We start from the raw sequence: 15,055 nt of genomic DNA on the forward strand, positions 1-15,055 counted from the left end.
ACCCGTGTATCTTAATGGAAGAAAATACATTCAAAATGCTTGACATATAGTAGCTACTCAATAAATAATCTCCTTTATTTATTTTTATTTTTCAACTAATTTTAGATTCACAGGACGGTACAAAGAAATATGCAAGGAGGTCCCATCATCCTTCACCTGTCCTCTCCTGATTTAACATGTTGTATTTCTGTAGAACAATATCAATACCAGGAACCTGACATTGGTACATTCCTTTGAGCTTATTCACATTTCACCAGCTCTACATGCACTCGTATGTGTGTGCGTGTATAGTTCTCTGCAGTTTTATTACATGGGTAGCTTTCTATAACCACCAGAATCAGGATACTTGCCTGTAACATCACTACCCTAAGTGCTACCTATTTATAGCAGCACCCCCTTCTGTAGCCCCTGGCAACCACTAATCTGTTCTCCCACTCTTTAATTCTGTTATTCACAAATGTTTTATAAGTAGAATCATGCAGTATATATCCTTGTGAGTTATTTTTTTAAATCTCTGTGCTTTTTAGTTATAGCATTTTCATATTAGTGGCTTTTCGTTACTGATGTTAGAACTTTGGTTTAGCAAAGAAAATGTTCAAATTTTGTTTTGTCTTATTCAGTAGGTTTCACTTGCCAACATGTAAGTCATGCTATCAATGTGAATCATGTGAAAAAAGCAATAGCTGAGAATCTGTGGTCAGTTTGCTCAGAATGTTTAAAAGAAAGAAGATTCTGTCATGGGCAGCCAGTACTTCCTTCTGATATTTGGTTGTGCCTCAAGTGTGGTTTTCAGGTGAGAAAATGTTTTTTATGTGTGAGTTTGTCTTAAGTACTTTTCTTTTAAGTATTTAAATGCTTATTTTGAGTTGGACTATTAGTAATGCTTAGAACTTAAGATAAATTTATTCCATGTTTAGATAGAACTCTCCAAGGCTGAGCTTAGAAATACTTAAGGTAAAGGTATGTTTTGTTAAGAAAGTAATTGTGTGGTTTATAAAAACTTGAAAGGGAATCAAGCCCACTCACAGTAGTTCTCATATCTAGACCTGCCTTTACCTAGTTGTGTTTTAGAAGTTTTTTGAGTTTGAGTATGATTTAAGTTTTAGTTAACTTGAAACAAATTTATACATAAATCATACAAATAACATTCTGTTCCTCTTTAGGGTTGTGGTAAAAACTCAGACAGCCAGCATTCATTGAAGCACTTCAAGAGTTGGAGAACAGAGCTTCATTGTATTATAATTAGTCTGAGCACATGGATTGTATGGTAAGTTAGATTTTGTTAGTACTTTTGTCCACTACAAAAATATCTTTTTCTTTGAGCTTTATAGGTAAAATATTTGAAGATGTTATAGCAGCTTATGCTTTGTCGTCTGACTTTAAATTGGAATAATTTAAGAAAATTAACATTCCCCATGAATATAAAATTTAAATAAGAAAAAAAACAGTTACTTCTCTACTTTTCTTTAACATTTTCCTTGTACAATCAAGAAAAATTCTTGCTTGTTGGTTTTTTGTAATGAACTTGCTAATACAGAATCCTAGAGTTCTAGAGGAGGAAGGTACTCCAGGCAGTCAAGTGGTTTGGTGATTCTCTCTCTACAGGGGAAAGGGAACTTATCAGGTGATTCTGCCATGTCAGCTCAGCTGGGAATCAAGCCCAGTTCCCTCATTTTATGTGTAAGGACACTGAGTATCATTTACATTTTTGTGATTACAAAGCAGAAATCCAGGCACGGAAAAGACTTTTGATTCCCTGTCTTTTACCAGGATTGCACACTGCTTCAGTGATATAAGTGGACACTGTATTGAAAACCTTTTCTTGTATTTTACAACAAACACTTTCTAACTGGAATTGTGAACTCCTAGGGTTCCTTGAATGAATTTTCAGTTTTCAAGTTTTCTTTAAGACAGAAACATTTTAACTTTGTATTTTCATTTCAGGGCTCTAAAATTAATATAAAGATGTTTTGGTGTATAGGAGAGATCATCATCTTATAATTTAATTCAGCCACAGGATCAGGTGCTTGCTGCATTTGTGTTTTTGTTGTCGTTGGCCCCACGTATTAGGGAGAATGAGGAAAGAACAGAGGATACGTAATATTAAATGATGCATTGGAACCAAGGAAGCGGGGGATGATGCCCAGTGTGGCAGCTCAATAAACACTTCTCCGCAGTCTGAATAGAAGCAGTGGTCTCAAAGTATGGGGCACATCAGAATCATAAGGAGGGCTTGGTAAAATAGACTGCTGGGCCCCAGGCCTAGAGATTCTCATTTAATAGTTTTGGTGTGGGGCCTAAGAATTTGCATTTCTAACAAGTTCTCAAGTATTGCCAATGCTGCTAGTCTGGGAACCACAGTTTGAGGACCATTAAAATAGAAAAAGTGGTGGGGGAATTGAGTAGCACCTGGTAGAATAGGCTCATCTCAACTGAACTAGTGTCAAAACTTCTGTTGTAGCTCTTAGGGCCATAATTATGGTCTGATAATTTCATGATTTAATTTCAGCAAAAAATCTTTACCTAACATAATGAATTAGTATTATTAGTTTTAGTTTAATCGATTTTATAATTTTGTTTTTATATGTATAACTTGGCATTCATTATTAGGACGAAGAATTTACTGCATTTGTGAGTGAATGTATTAGATTTATATTAAAAGAAAATAATTTAAGCTATATTTAAGATATAATTTAAGCTATAATTTAAGCTACAGATATAAGCTATATCTGTAGAATTATTTCCCTTTCAAAGGAAGAAATTCAAATTTGTTTTATACATTTATAGAAATTTAAATATTGTGACTATTTTTCTCCATCCAATTCTTAAATGTTAAAAAGTTTAATAATTTCAGTAGAAAACTTCATTAATTTGAATTAAAGAGGCTAGCCTGAACTAGAGAAAAACCTGAAAAACCTAAAAAATAAAGAAATATAGATTTGATTATGGTTAACAAAGTGTTGCTGGATAGTGGATTTAATACTGCTTAGTAGATAATAATTATTAGCACAGTGGTTTCTTCTGACTTTACATCAGAATCACACAGGTAGAATTAACCTTTAGGTGCCAGGGGTCCCCTATTAATTCAGGGTTTCTGTATTTTTAAGTTCCATAGGTGATTCTTATGCCTAACCAAAGTTGTGAGGCACTGATTTAATGCTTAAGTAAAAGTATACATGAGTGCTTCTAAAGTGTCTCAATTTCTCATCTATAAAAAGAAAATATACTTCTGTAAAGCTATTTATTTTGAAAGCAATGATACTTCTTTGATTTTTGTGAGGAATTAAACCAGAAAATACATATCAAGCACTTAGAACAGTGCCTGGCATATAATAAATGTTCCAATAATTTTTTTTGTTATATCTAATGGAAACAAGTAATTTTAAGTTATTTTGAGCTGTCTTTTCCAAATCCACTGCCATTGTGTAGTTTTTATTTATGTTTTCTTTTTGTACTCTTAAAGTTATAACAATGTATTTTATAATAAGTAAACATTACATTGCAATGTTAGTAAAAATTTCTTGACATTTCAATATTTTACAAATGAGCAATTATATTTTTATTTTTGGCAATAGTTACATCAGTAAATATTGATCACCTATTATAATGTAAGCCTGGTAACTGTAATTACATTGTTTAAATTACATCACTGTCTGTTGGAAAAGATGTTTTGGGAATGTTTTCTATGACTCATTTCCTTTATGGATTTATCTATGTATCTATTTCTGTGTGCAAATGATAGAGTGGACACTCGGTGAATATTTGACTGAATTTGAGTACTATTTAGAAAAAGAACCCATTTACAGCCATTGATCCCAGAACCCCTGATAGTTATAGGTAAGAAGATTGAATATGTTAAGGTAGTGTTGGTACAACACATTACATTTATAAACACTTTCATTGCTTTCTAACATATATTTTTATTTGATCATTGGATCCCATGAAGATAAAGAATAGGTAATGATAACATACAGAAGCCTTTATTAATACTGTATTTACTAATGAGTAAACATAGTGGAAGGTAATTTTCTGAAAAGGAAGGTGCTTTTCAGAAAGGAATTTTGAAAATCTCTTCCTTGAATCTCACTTCCCAAATAAGCTTCAAACAAAATAAAACACTTATCTTGTCTAGTCTTCTCCATCTCTATACATGGAACCTCTGTCACTTAAGTATGCAAGCCAGAAGCCTGGCAGTTATTTTCTTCTTTTTATCTTATTTTATTTTTTAACCTTTTAACTAAAATAGACAAATGATCTAATAAATTCCTTTGTACCCATCACCCAGCTTTAAACATTACCAACTCACAGCTAGTCTTGTTTCATCTAAACCAGGATTTCTTATTCTTATTATTATTTTCCTTTGGGCTGATAATTCTTTGTTGTGAGGGGACTGTCCTGTACATTGTAGGAGGTTTAGCAGCATCTCTTGCCCCTACCCATTGGATGCCAGTAGCAGCTTCACCAGTAGTGACAAAAATGTCTCAAAACATTGCCAAATGTTCCCTGGGGTGTAAAATTGCTTTTGTTTGAGAGTCGCTGACAGACCTTCATCCACTTTTCCCTTCACATGGCAGTTATTTTGACACTTCCCTCTCCCTTATTTTTTATATCTAATTCATCACCGTTTATACCTAAAAATATATAAAATAAATTTATTCAATTTTCTCTAGATCCACTGCTTCTACACTGATGTGTTTCTATGCCTGATTCCCTCCAATCTGATATGAGTGTTGTTTTTAAAATGTAAATTAGATCATATCATTCCCCTGCTTGAAAACCCCTCATGGCATTCCATTACTTTTAGGAAAACTACCAGACCTTTGAGTGAGAAAGCTCTTTATGAACTGTCCCCTGCTTATTTCTCTAGACTTACTTGGTGCCTCGTAGCTCCGTTATTCCCATAATTTAAAGACAAAAGTAGATAAATGTCAACTTTATTACTTGATGTGAAATATTATTGAAGATACTTTCATAATATTTGCTTAAATTTTATATTTTTTCAGGTGTTATGAGTGTGATGAAAAATTATCAACACATTGTAATAAGAAGGTTTTGGCTCAGATAGTTGATTTTCTTCAGAAACACGTTTCTAAAACACAAACAAGTAAGTTAAGTAATTGCTAAAGAAATCTATATTAAAGTACAGTATTTTATATTTCATATAAAGAGTTCATAAATTCATAAAGAGTACTTTACATGTTCCTGTCACTTCTCAGTAGGAGTGCCATGCATTCTTAGGTAGCTATTATGTATTGTATTTATATAACCAGTAATGAGAAGCTGGTGAGGGTAGTGACTAGATAATGGGCTTTTTAGTCAGTGCAATGGGCTTTTTAGTCAGTGCTGAGTTTGACTTTAGGCTCCACCTAAATTACTTACTGTCCATGTGGCTTTTAGTTTCCTTACTTAAAAAAATAGGATAATAATTCTACCATATACAGTTGTTGTGAGCCTTAGAAATGTTTTCTAAAGATTTAGAAATTATGTACGTAAAAATATTTGCGTAATGCCAAACACATGGTTATGAAATGACATCTGTTATTTGTTATGTAATCGTAGTGCAGTTCTGACACTAACCACCTGTAATTAGGCTGACCTTGCAGATTAAGGGCTCAGTGCCCCTACAAGATTGCCCTCACTTCATACACTATCCTCAAGTTCAGGAGTTCTCAGGCCACCCACATTTCTGATCAACTGGCTATAAAATCAGGGATTCTCACTATCCTGTTAAGTTCAATAATTTGCCACAGTGACTCAGAGAACTCAGGAAAATGCTATACTTACAATTACGGTTTTATTATAGGAAAAAAAAAAAGATACAAATCAAGATCAGCCAAAAGAAGAAACACATAGGGTGGCTTTGGGAAGGCCCCAAACATGCAGCTTCTGTATCTTCTTCCTGTGGTGTCAGGATGCATCACCTTCCTGGCACATCGATGTGTAACAGTACACACAGACTGCTACAGACTATTGTTAATAAGCAAAGAAGGAAGCTCGCTGGAGCTTTGGTGTCCAGAGTTTTTATTGAGGTTTCATTGCATAAGCATGACTGACTGAATCATTGGCCACATGATTTACCTCAGTCTCCAGACCCCAACCTTCTAATCACATGGTTGGTCCTTCTGGCATAGCAAGCTCCCATCCTGAGTCATTTTATTGGCATAACCTATCTAGGACCCACAATAAATAAAAAAGACACTTTGTTAACATTAACTATCAAGTGTGGTCCAAGGGGCCCATGATGAACAAAAAAAGGACACTCCAGTTACTCTAGAAATCCAAGGATTTAGAGGGTACTTCTCAGGAACCCAATACAAAGGGCAGCCAAATCCTTTATCATACAATAGTAATGTATTGTATATTATATACTTGGTTGATTATATACTTTGTTATCTAACATATAGGCAATATATAATACATGTGAATATAAATTAAGAGTAAGAGGGAAGCAGTTTCTTCATTAAAATATATTAAGTGCCTAACATATGCCAGGCTTTATACTTTATTCAGTATATACTTTATTCAGTGGTAAAACAAAAATAGTTTTATCTTGCCCTCTTGGAGTTTAGAGTATAGTGGGGGAAAAAAAATAAGCAAATATATAATAACTTTTGATAAGTGCTACAAAGGAAAGGAACAGATTGCAGTGATAGATGATAAATCTAGTGGTCACAGTGATCAAGAAAGGCCAATGTGGCTGGAGCGTGGTTTGCTGGGAGAGACTCAAACGAGATGAAGTTAAGAGGTAGGTGGGAGGTCATGAAGGATACTGTAAAGAATTCCTTGGCAAAGATTTTTTATTTTATTGTAAGTGTAATGGAAGCTGTTAAAGTTTTAAACGGGAGTAACAGTTATTTTATCTTTTTTAAAAACAAGATTACTCTGATTGCTATGTGAAGAGTGGACTGTTGGGGGTTAAGAGTGGCAGTGGAGAGATCGTTAAGGAGGTCATTGTGGTAGGGAAGGTGAGGGACTAGTTAGTAGAGGCCCTGGTGGGAAGTGGGTGGATTAAGATGTAATGAGTGAGGGAGAGTGGGAGGAGTCAAGTACAAACCTGAGGATTTTGATTGAGTAACTAGGTGAATGGGAGTGAATGGACATGATAATTTTGAAATTCCTTTGGAGCAGAATTGAACTGCTTAGTAATTGGCATCAGAAACCAAAAAATTATATAAAAAATGTAATGATCAGCTGTATTTTTTATAGCTCAATGTACAATTGTTTTTGTTAGCTGTTGCTTTGAGACAGTTATGGTGAAGAAATTGGAGGAGGAACTGAAGGAGAAGGAGGTAAACTCAGGTTCCTGGACGTTAAAAGAAATGATTCATTTTATCACTCATTCATTTATTTATTTAACAAACATTTACTGAAATCTTACTCTGTCCCAGGCATACTAGTTACAGCTCCAACTGTGCTCAAATAAAGAATAAGGATAATATAACAGTGAAAGACATTTAAGACTTCAGATGTTGTTCTCAGTGCTGTCTCTGGAAAACTGCACATCAAATTTGTGTTGTTGGCCTAATAAAAAGATACGTAAGGATATGATATCAAGGGTGGCAGAAGTACAATTGTTGAAATTTTTTTCTCTTTATTTTTTTTTAATCTTAGAGGTTCCTTCAGGTTAAGAGCAAAGCCAGTCTAATTCCATTCAATTTTACACATTTCTCGAATATTTATCATAAAGAATGTAAGGTAGGAAGCATGGAATAGTGCGGAAAAAGAACATGGACTTTGAGTCAGGAGTCTGCCATTCAAATTTGACTCTTTGAATCAATCACTAGCTATGTTACCCAGGGCAGGTTACAGTGTGTTTGTCTCAGCCTCATTTTCCTCAGCACTTTCTCTTCTTTCCCATGTTGCTTCAGGGAATAGAGATTGATAAGACAGTTCCTGCCCTAAAGAAGTTTAAGGTCTAAAAGAAGGTGTGAGATAAAAAGGTGATGCTAATGTAAGCAGAATAAAATTTGTATTTTGAGAGATGTTCAAACAAAGTTCTTTAGATATCCAAAGTGGGATGTAATGTTTAGTTTTAAAAAAATGCAAAAGGAATCTAAAATGAGCAGGCTTTCAAGCTGACCCTTAAAGGGTGAACTTTGGATAGATTGAGATGAGAGAAGAAACATTTCAGGTGGTGGGAAGAACCAATGTAGGCTTTAATTGTGTTTAGGGAACCAGGGGTGGCAGCTCCTGGAATAGTGGGAAACAGATTCTTGAGGGGGTTTGAGAGTGTAAAACTTTCAAAGCTAGAGAGAGACTGAGTTCTGAATTCAAGGTTTCCAGAAGTTCTCGGGCATAATGTGGCTATCTTTGTGTTCCAAGCTACAGGATTTTTCAGGCAAGTTTGATTTAAAATAAGTTCCCTTGGCATTCTGGAAGATTTTTGGCGGGGGGCAGGGTACATAGTAATCTATTGTATTCTTTCTTACATGAGGCTTTAGTATATTTTTATAAAATACTTTAAAAATCAAATGTGAAATTTGCTATTGAAATTGGAATGTTGGATATGATTATGCAGCTATTTTAAATGATAATTGTGAAGACTGTAGAAATGTAAAATTCTCTGTTTATGGTAATTTAAAAAGAATACAAAACTATGTATTGTATTTAGGTGGGAGGACAAGAATGATTTAAAAATGTTTTTATAAAAAGATCTTTTTCTATTTTGCTCTAAGTAAAAATAACTACTGAGAGGAAAGCCTGAACATATACTTTAAACATGTTCTTAAGTATGGAGTACCAGAGTTAATTTCATGTCTAATACATCCAATTCAGCTTCTCTACACAGAGAACATAGGGTATTGTCTCATCCATCTCTTAAAAACAACTAGCTCAGTGATCTGAATTTTTGCTTTAGTAGCCCTTTAGACTCTTAAAAAATTATTGAGGACTTAAACAGCTTTATGTTATATATATCAATATTTAGGTTATGTATGATATTAGGTTATGTATATCAATACTTATCATATTAGAAATTAAAACTAAAAAATTAAAATATTCACTGAAAAATAGCATAATTTCATGACATGTTAACAAATAACATTTTAAGAAGAGATAACTATTTTTCAAAATAATAATAGGTACCTTTGTTTTGTTTTTACAAATCTCTTTAATATCTGGCTTAATAGAAGACAGCTGGATTCTCATATGTACTGCATTCAGTTTTGTGACATCACATGGCATGTAGCCCCTAGAAAACTGTGTTCTATGATTGAGAATGAATGAAAGTAAAAAAAATAAGATCTTAGACTTATTAGAAACTACTTTTGACCTTAAGAATCTGAAAGGAGGATAATGTCTTCAGAACTGCTGAACTAGCACGTTTCTGTTTTTATATTTTCTGTCCAGCCTTCTTGCCCTAAGACTCAGCTCAAATCCTGCTTCAAGGACACTTTTCCAATCTTTTGTTTTATTCTATGTAGCATACCTTAGAATCTGATAACATATGGTTTTGTGATGTTTAGCTTTCATGTGTTTATGTGTCTTATTTATAAAACTATATGTACCTTTGCTGATAGTCTTTTTGATTCGTATATGGCTAAGCAGTAAATACTTGCTGAATTGATCTGAACTAGTATGTAATGCGTTTTTTTCTGAGGAAGTAGATAAGCTTTGCATTTTCACCAAACCAAACCAAACAAAACAAAACTGAATATCAAATTTATTTTATGTATTCATTCGGTCTTTTAATATTTGCATTTCTACCTTGTGCCAGATACTGTGCTATGTTGAAAATATAGTAGTGCATTGAGGAATATTGACAAATCACACTTACTTATAATTGCTTGTTGAAATAGTGCTGTGATGGAACAAGTACAGGAGACTGCGAGAACACTTTGGAGTAGTATCTAACATAGACTGGAGGAGCCAGGAAGATTTTATTTAGAGGAATGCCTTCTAAGCCAAGAGCTGAAAGATACCTAGAAATCAGCTAGGCAAAGAGAGAAAGGGCATGTGTTCCATGCAGAGGAAATAGCTTATTGATGAGTGAGGGAGCTTGATACTTTCAGGGAATTTTATAGTGCTGCAAGGTTGAGTTTTATGGTGTTGGGGAATGGTGACAGATGAGACTAGAGGTAAAGAGGAACAGATATTAAAGGGACTTGTAAATTTAAAGTTTATACTGCAGACAGTGGGAAACTGTCTGCAGTATAAACACTAATTTTAAGCAGAGAGGTGGATAATAAGTTTTGTATTTTAGAGACATCACTTGTCTAAGGTCATGCCACTTTGAACAAACCCGATCCTATCTAATCTCAGAAGCTAAGCAGGGTTGGGCCTCGTTAGGACTTGGATGGGAGACCACCTAGGAAGACCAGGTACTGTAGGCATAAAAAATAAAAAATAAGGGATTGTAAGTTAACAAGGTCCTTGCAATCTGTGTGATCAACCAAGGGTTGCCTCGCCTAAAAAACATATATAGAGAGAGACATCTCTTGACTGTAGTGTGGAGATAGTAGGCATGCTACTTTATGTGCATTTCCCCATCATGTGGCAGTATCAACTTATATGATCAAATAAAGATTTCTGAGGCTAATAGTTAACTAGGAGTTAGTGGAATCTTGAGAATAAACAGGTAAGGTAATTATTTGGTTCCAAGGTAGAGGAGTAGTGGGGCAGCAAGTTTTTCCTTTTTAAAGCTTAAACTTCTTTTCAGCTGCGGAAATGGGCAAATTACATTAATACTACATGACTGGTTTAGGTAATTGCATTAAGCAGTTGAGGGAACCCCAGTGCAGGTTCCCAGAAGAATGCTTACAGCTGTGTAGATTTCACATCTGATGCTAGCAAGCATTTGCTTTTTGAAAAAAAATCCCTCAACATCCTCCCCTACAGACACGTACCAGAAAACCTAAAACAACAAATAAAATCCTAATATAATATAAAGGTCATATATAACACAACTGAAAAAGAGCATGAAAACTCTCGTGGGGCCCACCCAAAAATATGTATTGCTAAAAGTGGGTCGATAATTCTCTTGAAAGGCTCATTTGTCACTTTGATAGTCTTGTAAATGTCATGTAAGTATTCTGTAAATACTTACAGAACACAGGAATTCCTGGTGAAATAATGTCACCTAAGCTGAGTCTTAGGGCAAGTAAGGCTGGACAGAAAATATAAAAACAAGTTTTTTTCTAAAATAATAAATTTGGCCTGTAATTTTAATACTGGGATGCCATTTAAAGTAAGCTTAAGGAGCATGAAATATTAAAGAGCATATTATCATCTGTTAAATTCATTAAATTTATGCTCTTGGTATAAAAAGACATGATTTATGTTGGTTCTTTTAGAGGTTTCATTATAAAAGTTTGGTGTATCTTTTTTTTGAAATAATAGAGTAAATAGTATGCTTGGGATCTGAAACAGTATATCTGAAGATAAATAATATAGTGCTCTTTTACAGTAACCATTTGAAGGTAATGTAACAACTCTTTTTTTAAAAAAAGTAATATATTTTGTTTTATAAAGTGACAGTTATATGCCAAAGAATTTTGAGTTTTCAAAAATAAGTACTAAATGTAGTTAGGGTTAGGGACAAGAAGATGTTAGACATTTAAAAAACAATTTATTGTTACCTGTAGGGATTGAAATCCGGGGTTCCCCATCTGAACTACAGAACATAGAAAATTATTTGAGTGACTGTTTTCTCAGTTCTCCTAAAGATGGCACTAACTAGTACCCTTCTGGATACATAGGAAGAAGTTAATTGCATATAGTGAGTGCCTAGGGTATTAGGGCTTAATTCTTTTGAAGAACCCTTTGAGAAGGGCTGATATAAACTTTAATAAAGCTATAAATTCACACACCAATGACAGTCAGCAATTGATTACATCCAGCTTTGCTTAAGATCAGTGGCCTTTTCTTTCGTATCACCACTAATATTTCATTAATGTCTTAAATTATCACACTTGTTAACCTTATCAACCATTATATACAGACAGACAGTAGATCAGAATGGTTAAGTGTATGGATTTCAAAGCCAGACTGCCTGGGTTTGAATCTCCCCGCTACCGCTAACTTCATCATCTCTCTGCAATGGGGACAATATTGGGAGATAATGTTCTCAGACTCTTTAAGCAAATCACCAATTAAGTTTGCTTTTCCCATGCCAATGGGAAACTTGGGAGGCACCATTGTTCCTGTTCAATTACAATTGGCATACAATATTATATTAGTTTCAGGTGTATAACATAGTGATAGACATCTATGTAACTCGTGAGATGATCACCCCGATATATCTAGTACTCATCTGACACTACATAGTTATTACATATTATTGACTATGTTCCCTATGCTATACTTTATATCCCCTTGACTATCTTGTAACTTCCAATTTGTACTTCTTAATTCTTTTTTTGTTTTTGTTTTAGGGTTTTTTGGATAATAAGTTTTTAGTGTCATTGTTGCCAGGTTCATGAGTCTTTTTGTTTATGTACAGAACCTATTGGGTTACTCAACCAGCAGCTCTTTGAATACTTATAGGCTTAAAGATAAACTACAGAGATATAAAAGAGCCTTAAAAACTTTGTATCTAGAATGCCTGAAGTTTTCTCTCAATGTTCTTTACATTCTAGTTACTTTATTATGTAACTAATATCTGATGACAGTGTTGGTAATACAAAGGCTATAAGTAAGGTGAAATAGAGTAAATCCCTTTTAGTAAAAAAACCTTCTAACCCTGATATTCTGTGATTATTCTAATTACAGGCATTTCATGGGTTCAGGTAAAACTTGGGAATAAAACAAGTGATAGCCAAAATTTTATATAACTTGTCTTTTTTGTTATTTCTGTAGCAGCTTTGTCTTTTTAATTAGACCTTACTTTAAAGCATCTTGAAGTTCTGTCCTCACTGCATTTGGTTCTGTGTTTACAAAGGAATAGTTCCCAAAGTGAGTATGATCTAAAATCACCGCCAGATTAAGAAAGCTTTGTTGTCTCTAAAAACAATTATCAGTAATCATTCAACAGAAGTAATAAATTTCTTTTTATTAAAACACATTTACCTGTTTATATGTCAGTTGAGACTGATTCTCAGACACCTTTGTTTTAAGCTAGAATTTTAAACTCTCAGCTGACAGTTTCTTAGGGAACAATACATGTATGCTTAGTTTCTAAAAGTTTTACTTAGATATCATGAATTTAAGGCTTAATTATCTCCTTGCTGTTCACTATGTATCAGTTCCTTATACTCTAGTCATAAATCATAAGAATAAATATAATAGTTCATATAGTACTTGGCACACAGTAGACATTTGATAGATCAATTTGAGTTGTTACATTTTATAAATGTGCTATTTAGTAAAATGAAAAACTTGCACTGTAAATGAAACAAATTTAAATAGTTCTTAGAAAATGTCATTTTATTTTCTAGTTAAATTATCTGATCTATTTAATATTCAAGTCCAATAGTATAATTAATTTTGAATATGTTCTCATAGGCTTACACGTAAAAGTCAGCAAAACAGATCCTCGCCACTTGTGTGAAGTGGCTGTTTAACCATGAAATAAACTATTTTTATTGCCATTGCCCTGTGGATATGTTCTTTCTGGCAGTGCTGTCCATATTTGGTGGCTCTGCGTGGAGAGCCAGGTGGTGCTGAAAAGCATCGCACAGTGAAGCGTGGATGTATCTAGGTTTGACATTTGTCATCCCTCACTGCTGAAGGGAAGGGTAAAATCTGTTTTTCCATATGTTTATGCTTTTTTTTGCCTGCAGTTTTGTCCAGATGGTCTTCTGAACATTGTTTACTTTAGGTTGCTATCCCAGATGTTTTGAAAACTGATGGGTAAAAGTGGTACACAGATACGTAAATCATTTGCATGTTACAGTTTAAAAATACAATTCTTATAAGATTAAAATATAACTTATTTCTGGAAGTATTTTTCCAAGTGATGAATAAATATATTTTTATATACGTTATATATTTAAATATAGTTAATATCATCCATATAGTTTAGTTCCCCTAACCACTCTGTTTTTATGTTAAGCTGAAAAATATTATGGTAGCATTTATTAAGAATGTTAACTAAAAGAAATACTTTTGAGGAATCATATTTGTTCAGAGTTGCATATACCGAAATCTGTAAGAATCTTGCCCTACTATCTTAGTTCTTCTCATTGTGCATAAGTCACCGAAGAGAAATTAGGTGGTAAAATGACAGTGGATTTATAATAAAAATATCATTGTGACCATGGGCTTAACCTGTTGGAGACTGAGTTTTGTAAAAGTAAAATCAGTAACAGTCTTGCCTTAAAAGATGGAGTAATGCTTGGATTTAATTACTCTTTCATCCTAAATCTCTTAAAAATCACTATAAACCATCTATTGGCAAGGGCTGTCTGAGAGCCTGAAACCTGCTGATTTGAGCCTCTAGTTGGAATCTCAGATATAATGAAGAGATGGACTGCTCTCATTTGCAAACCCAGCCAGTATCCTGTGGGACTTCCTCTTGTTTGTGCAGTGCTTCTTAAGCACCGACTGGCTTTTTTCATTTGTTGTTACATTCACTTGCGAGTTTGAATACCGTCTGGCCTTTTTGTGCTTTTTCTTTTCTCCATACCTGGCCTCTGCACTTCAATGACCTTCTTTATTAATTGTACTAGCCTTTGCCCCCAAGCTCTAGTGGAATGTAATTTTATCACTTCTAATAATACCTGGAGGACAGTAGAAGAGATCTATCTTGCTAGTTCTTTTCTGTGTTAACTTGGAATTCTAGGTTTGAGAATTAAAAATAGCTCTTCAGTATCAGGAAAACAAACATCGAATAACAACCAATAATGTTTAAAGAATAAGCAAACAGGATTAAAGGGAAAAGCAGGTAATAAGATTTATGAAAAAAAATTAGTTGCATCACAGGGTAGGAGAAAAGACTTGAAGGAAAAATCTTTTCCATGCAAGAGGTTTGCTTAATGTTAGAAACAATCTTAGAAACCACCAATTCATTTTTCTCAAGGAGGTAAGATGTTTCTACACATTCAAAAGAAATACCAAAGAATTATGAAAACTACGGTCAATATAAAAGGCAAAATTCATATTAGCAATGTAGAAAACC

The 15,055-nt window shown here is 33.8% G+C and overlaps 1 protein-coding gene and 1 pseudogene across 7 annotated transcripts in view; both read left to right on the forward strand.

The window, feature by feature from the left end:
• The window catches only part of USP45 (ubiquitin specific peptidase 45), a 62,947-nt gene that overhangs the window by 7,358 nt on the left and 40,534 nt on the right, over window positions 1-15,055 (forward strand). For 2 of the 7 annotated variants that reach the window (XM_011360736.2, XM_011360737.2), the window contains exons 3-5: window positions 621-793; window positions 1,164-1,267; window positions 5,004-5,104. In XM_011360736.2, coding sequence (XP_011359038.1) covers window positions 621-793; window positions 1,164-1,267; window positions 5,004-5,104 — 378 coding nt within the window. Of the gene's footprint in view, window positions 1-620; window positions 794-1,163; window positions 1,268-5,002; window positions 5,105-15,055 lie in introns of those variants that run through there. The other 5 variants (XM_023530942.1, XM_023530944.1, XM_023530945.1 and 2 more) reach the window with 5 other exon arrangements.
• Window positions 10,213-10,331, forward strand: LOC111740125 (annotated as a pseudogene).

Source organism: Pteropus vampyrus, unplaced genomic scaffold (genome assembly GCF_000151845.1).
Source record: "Pteropus vampyrus isolate Shadow unplaced genomic scaffold, Pvam_2.0 Scaffold58, whole genome shotgun sequence".
NCBI lineage: Eukaryota > Metazoa > Chordata > Mammalia > Chiroptera > Pteropodidae > Pteropus > Pteropus vampyrus.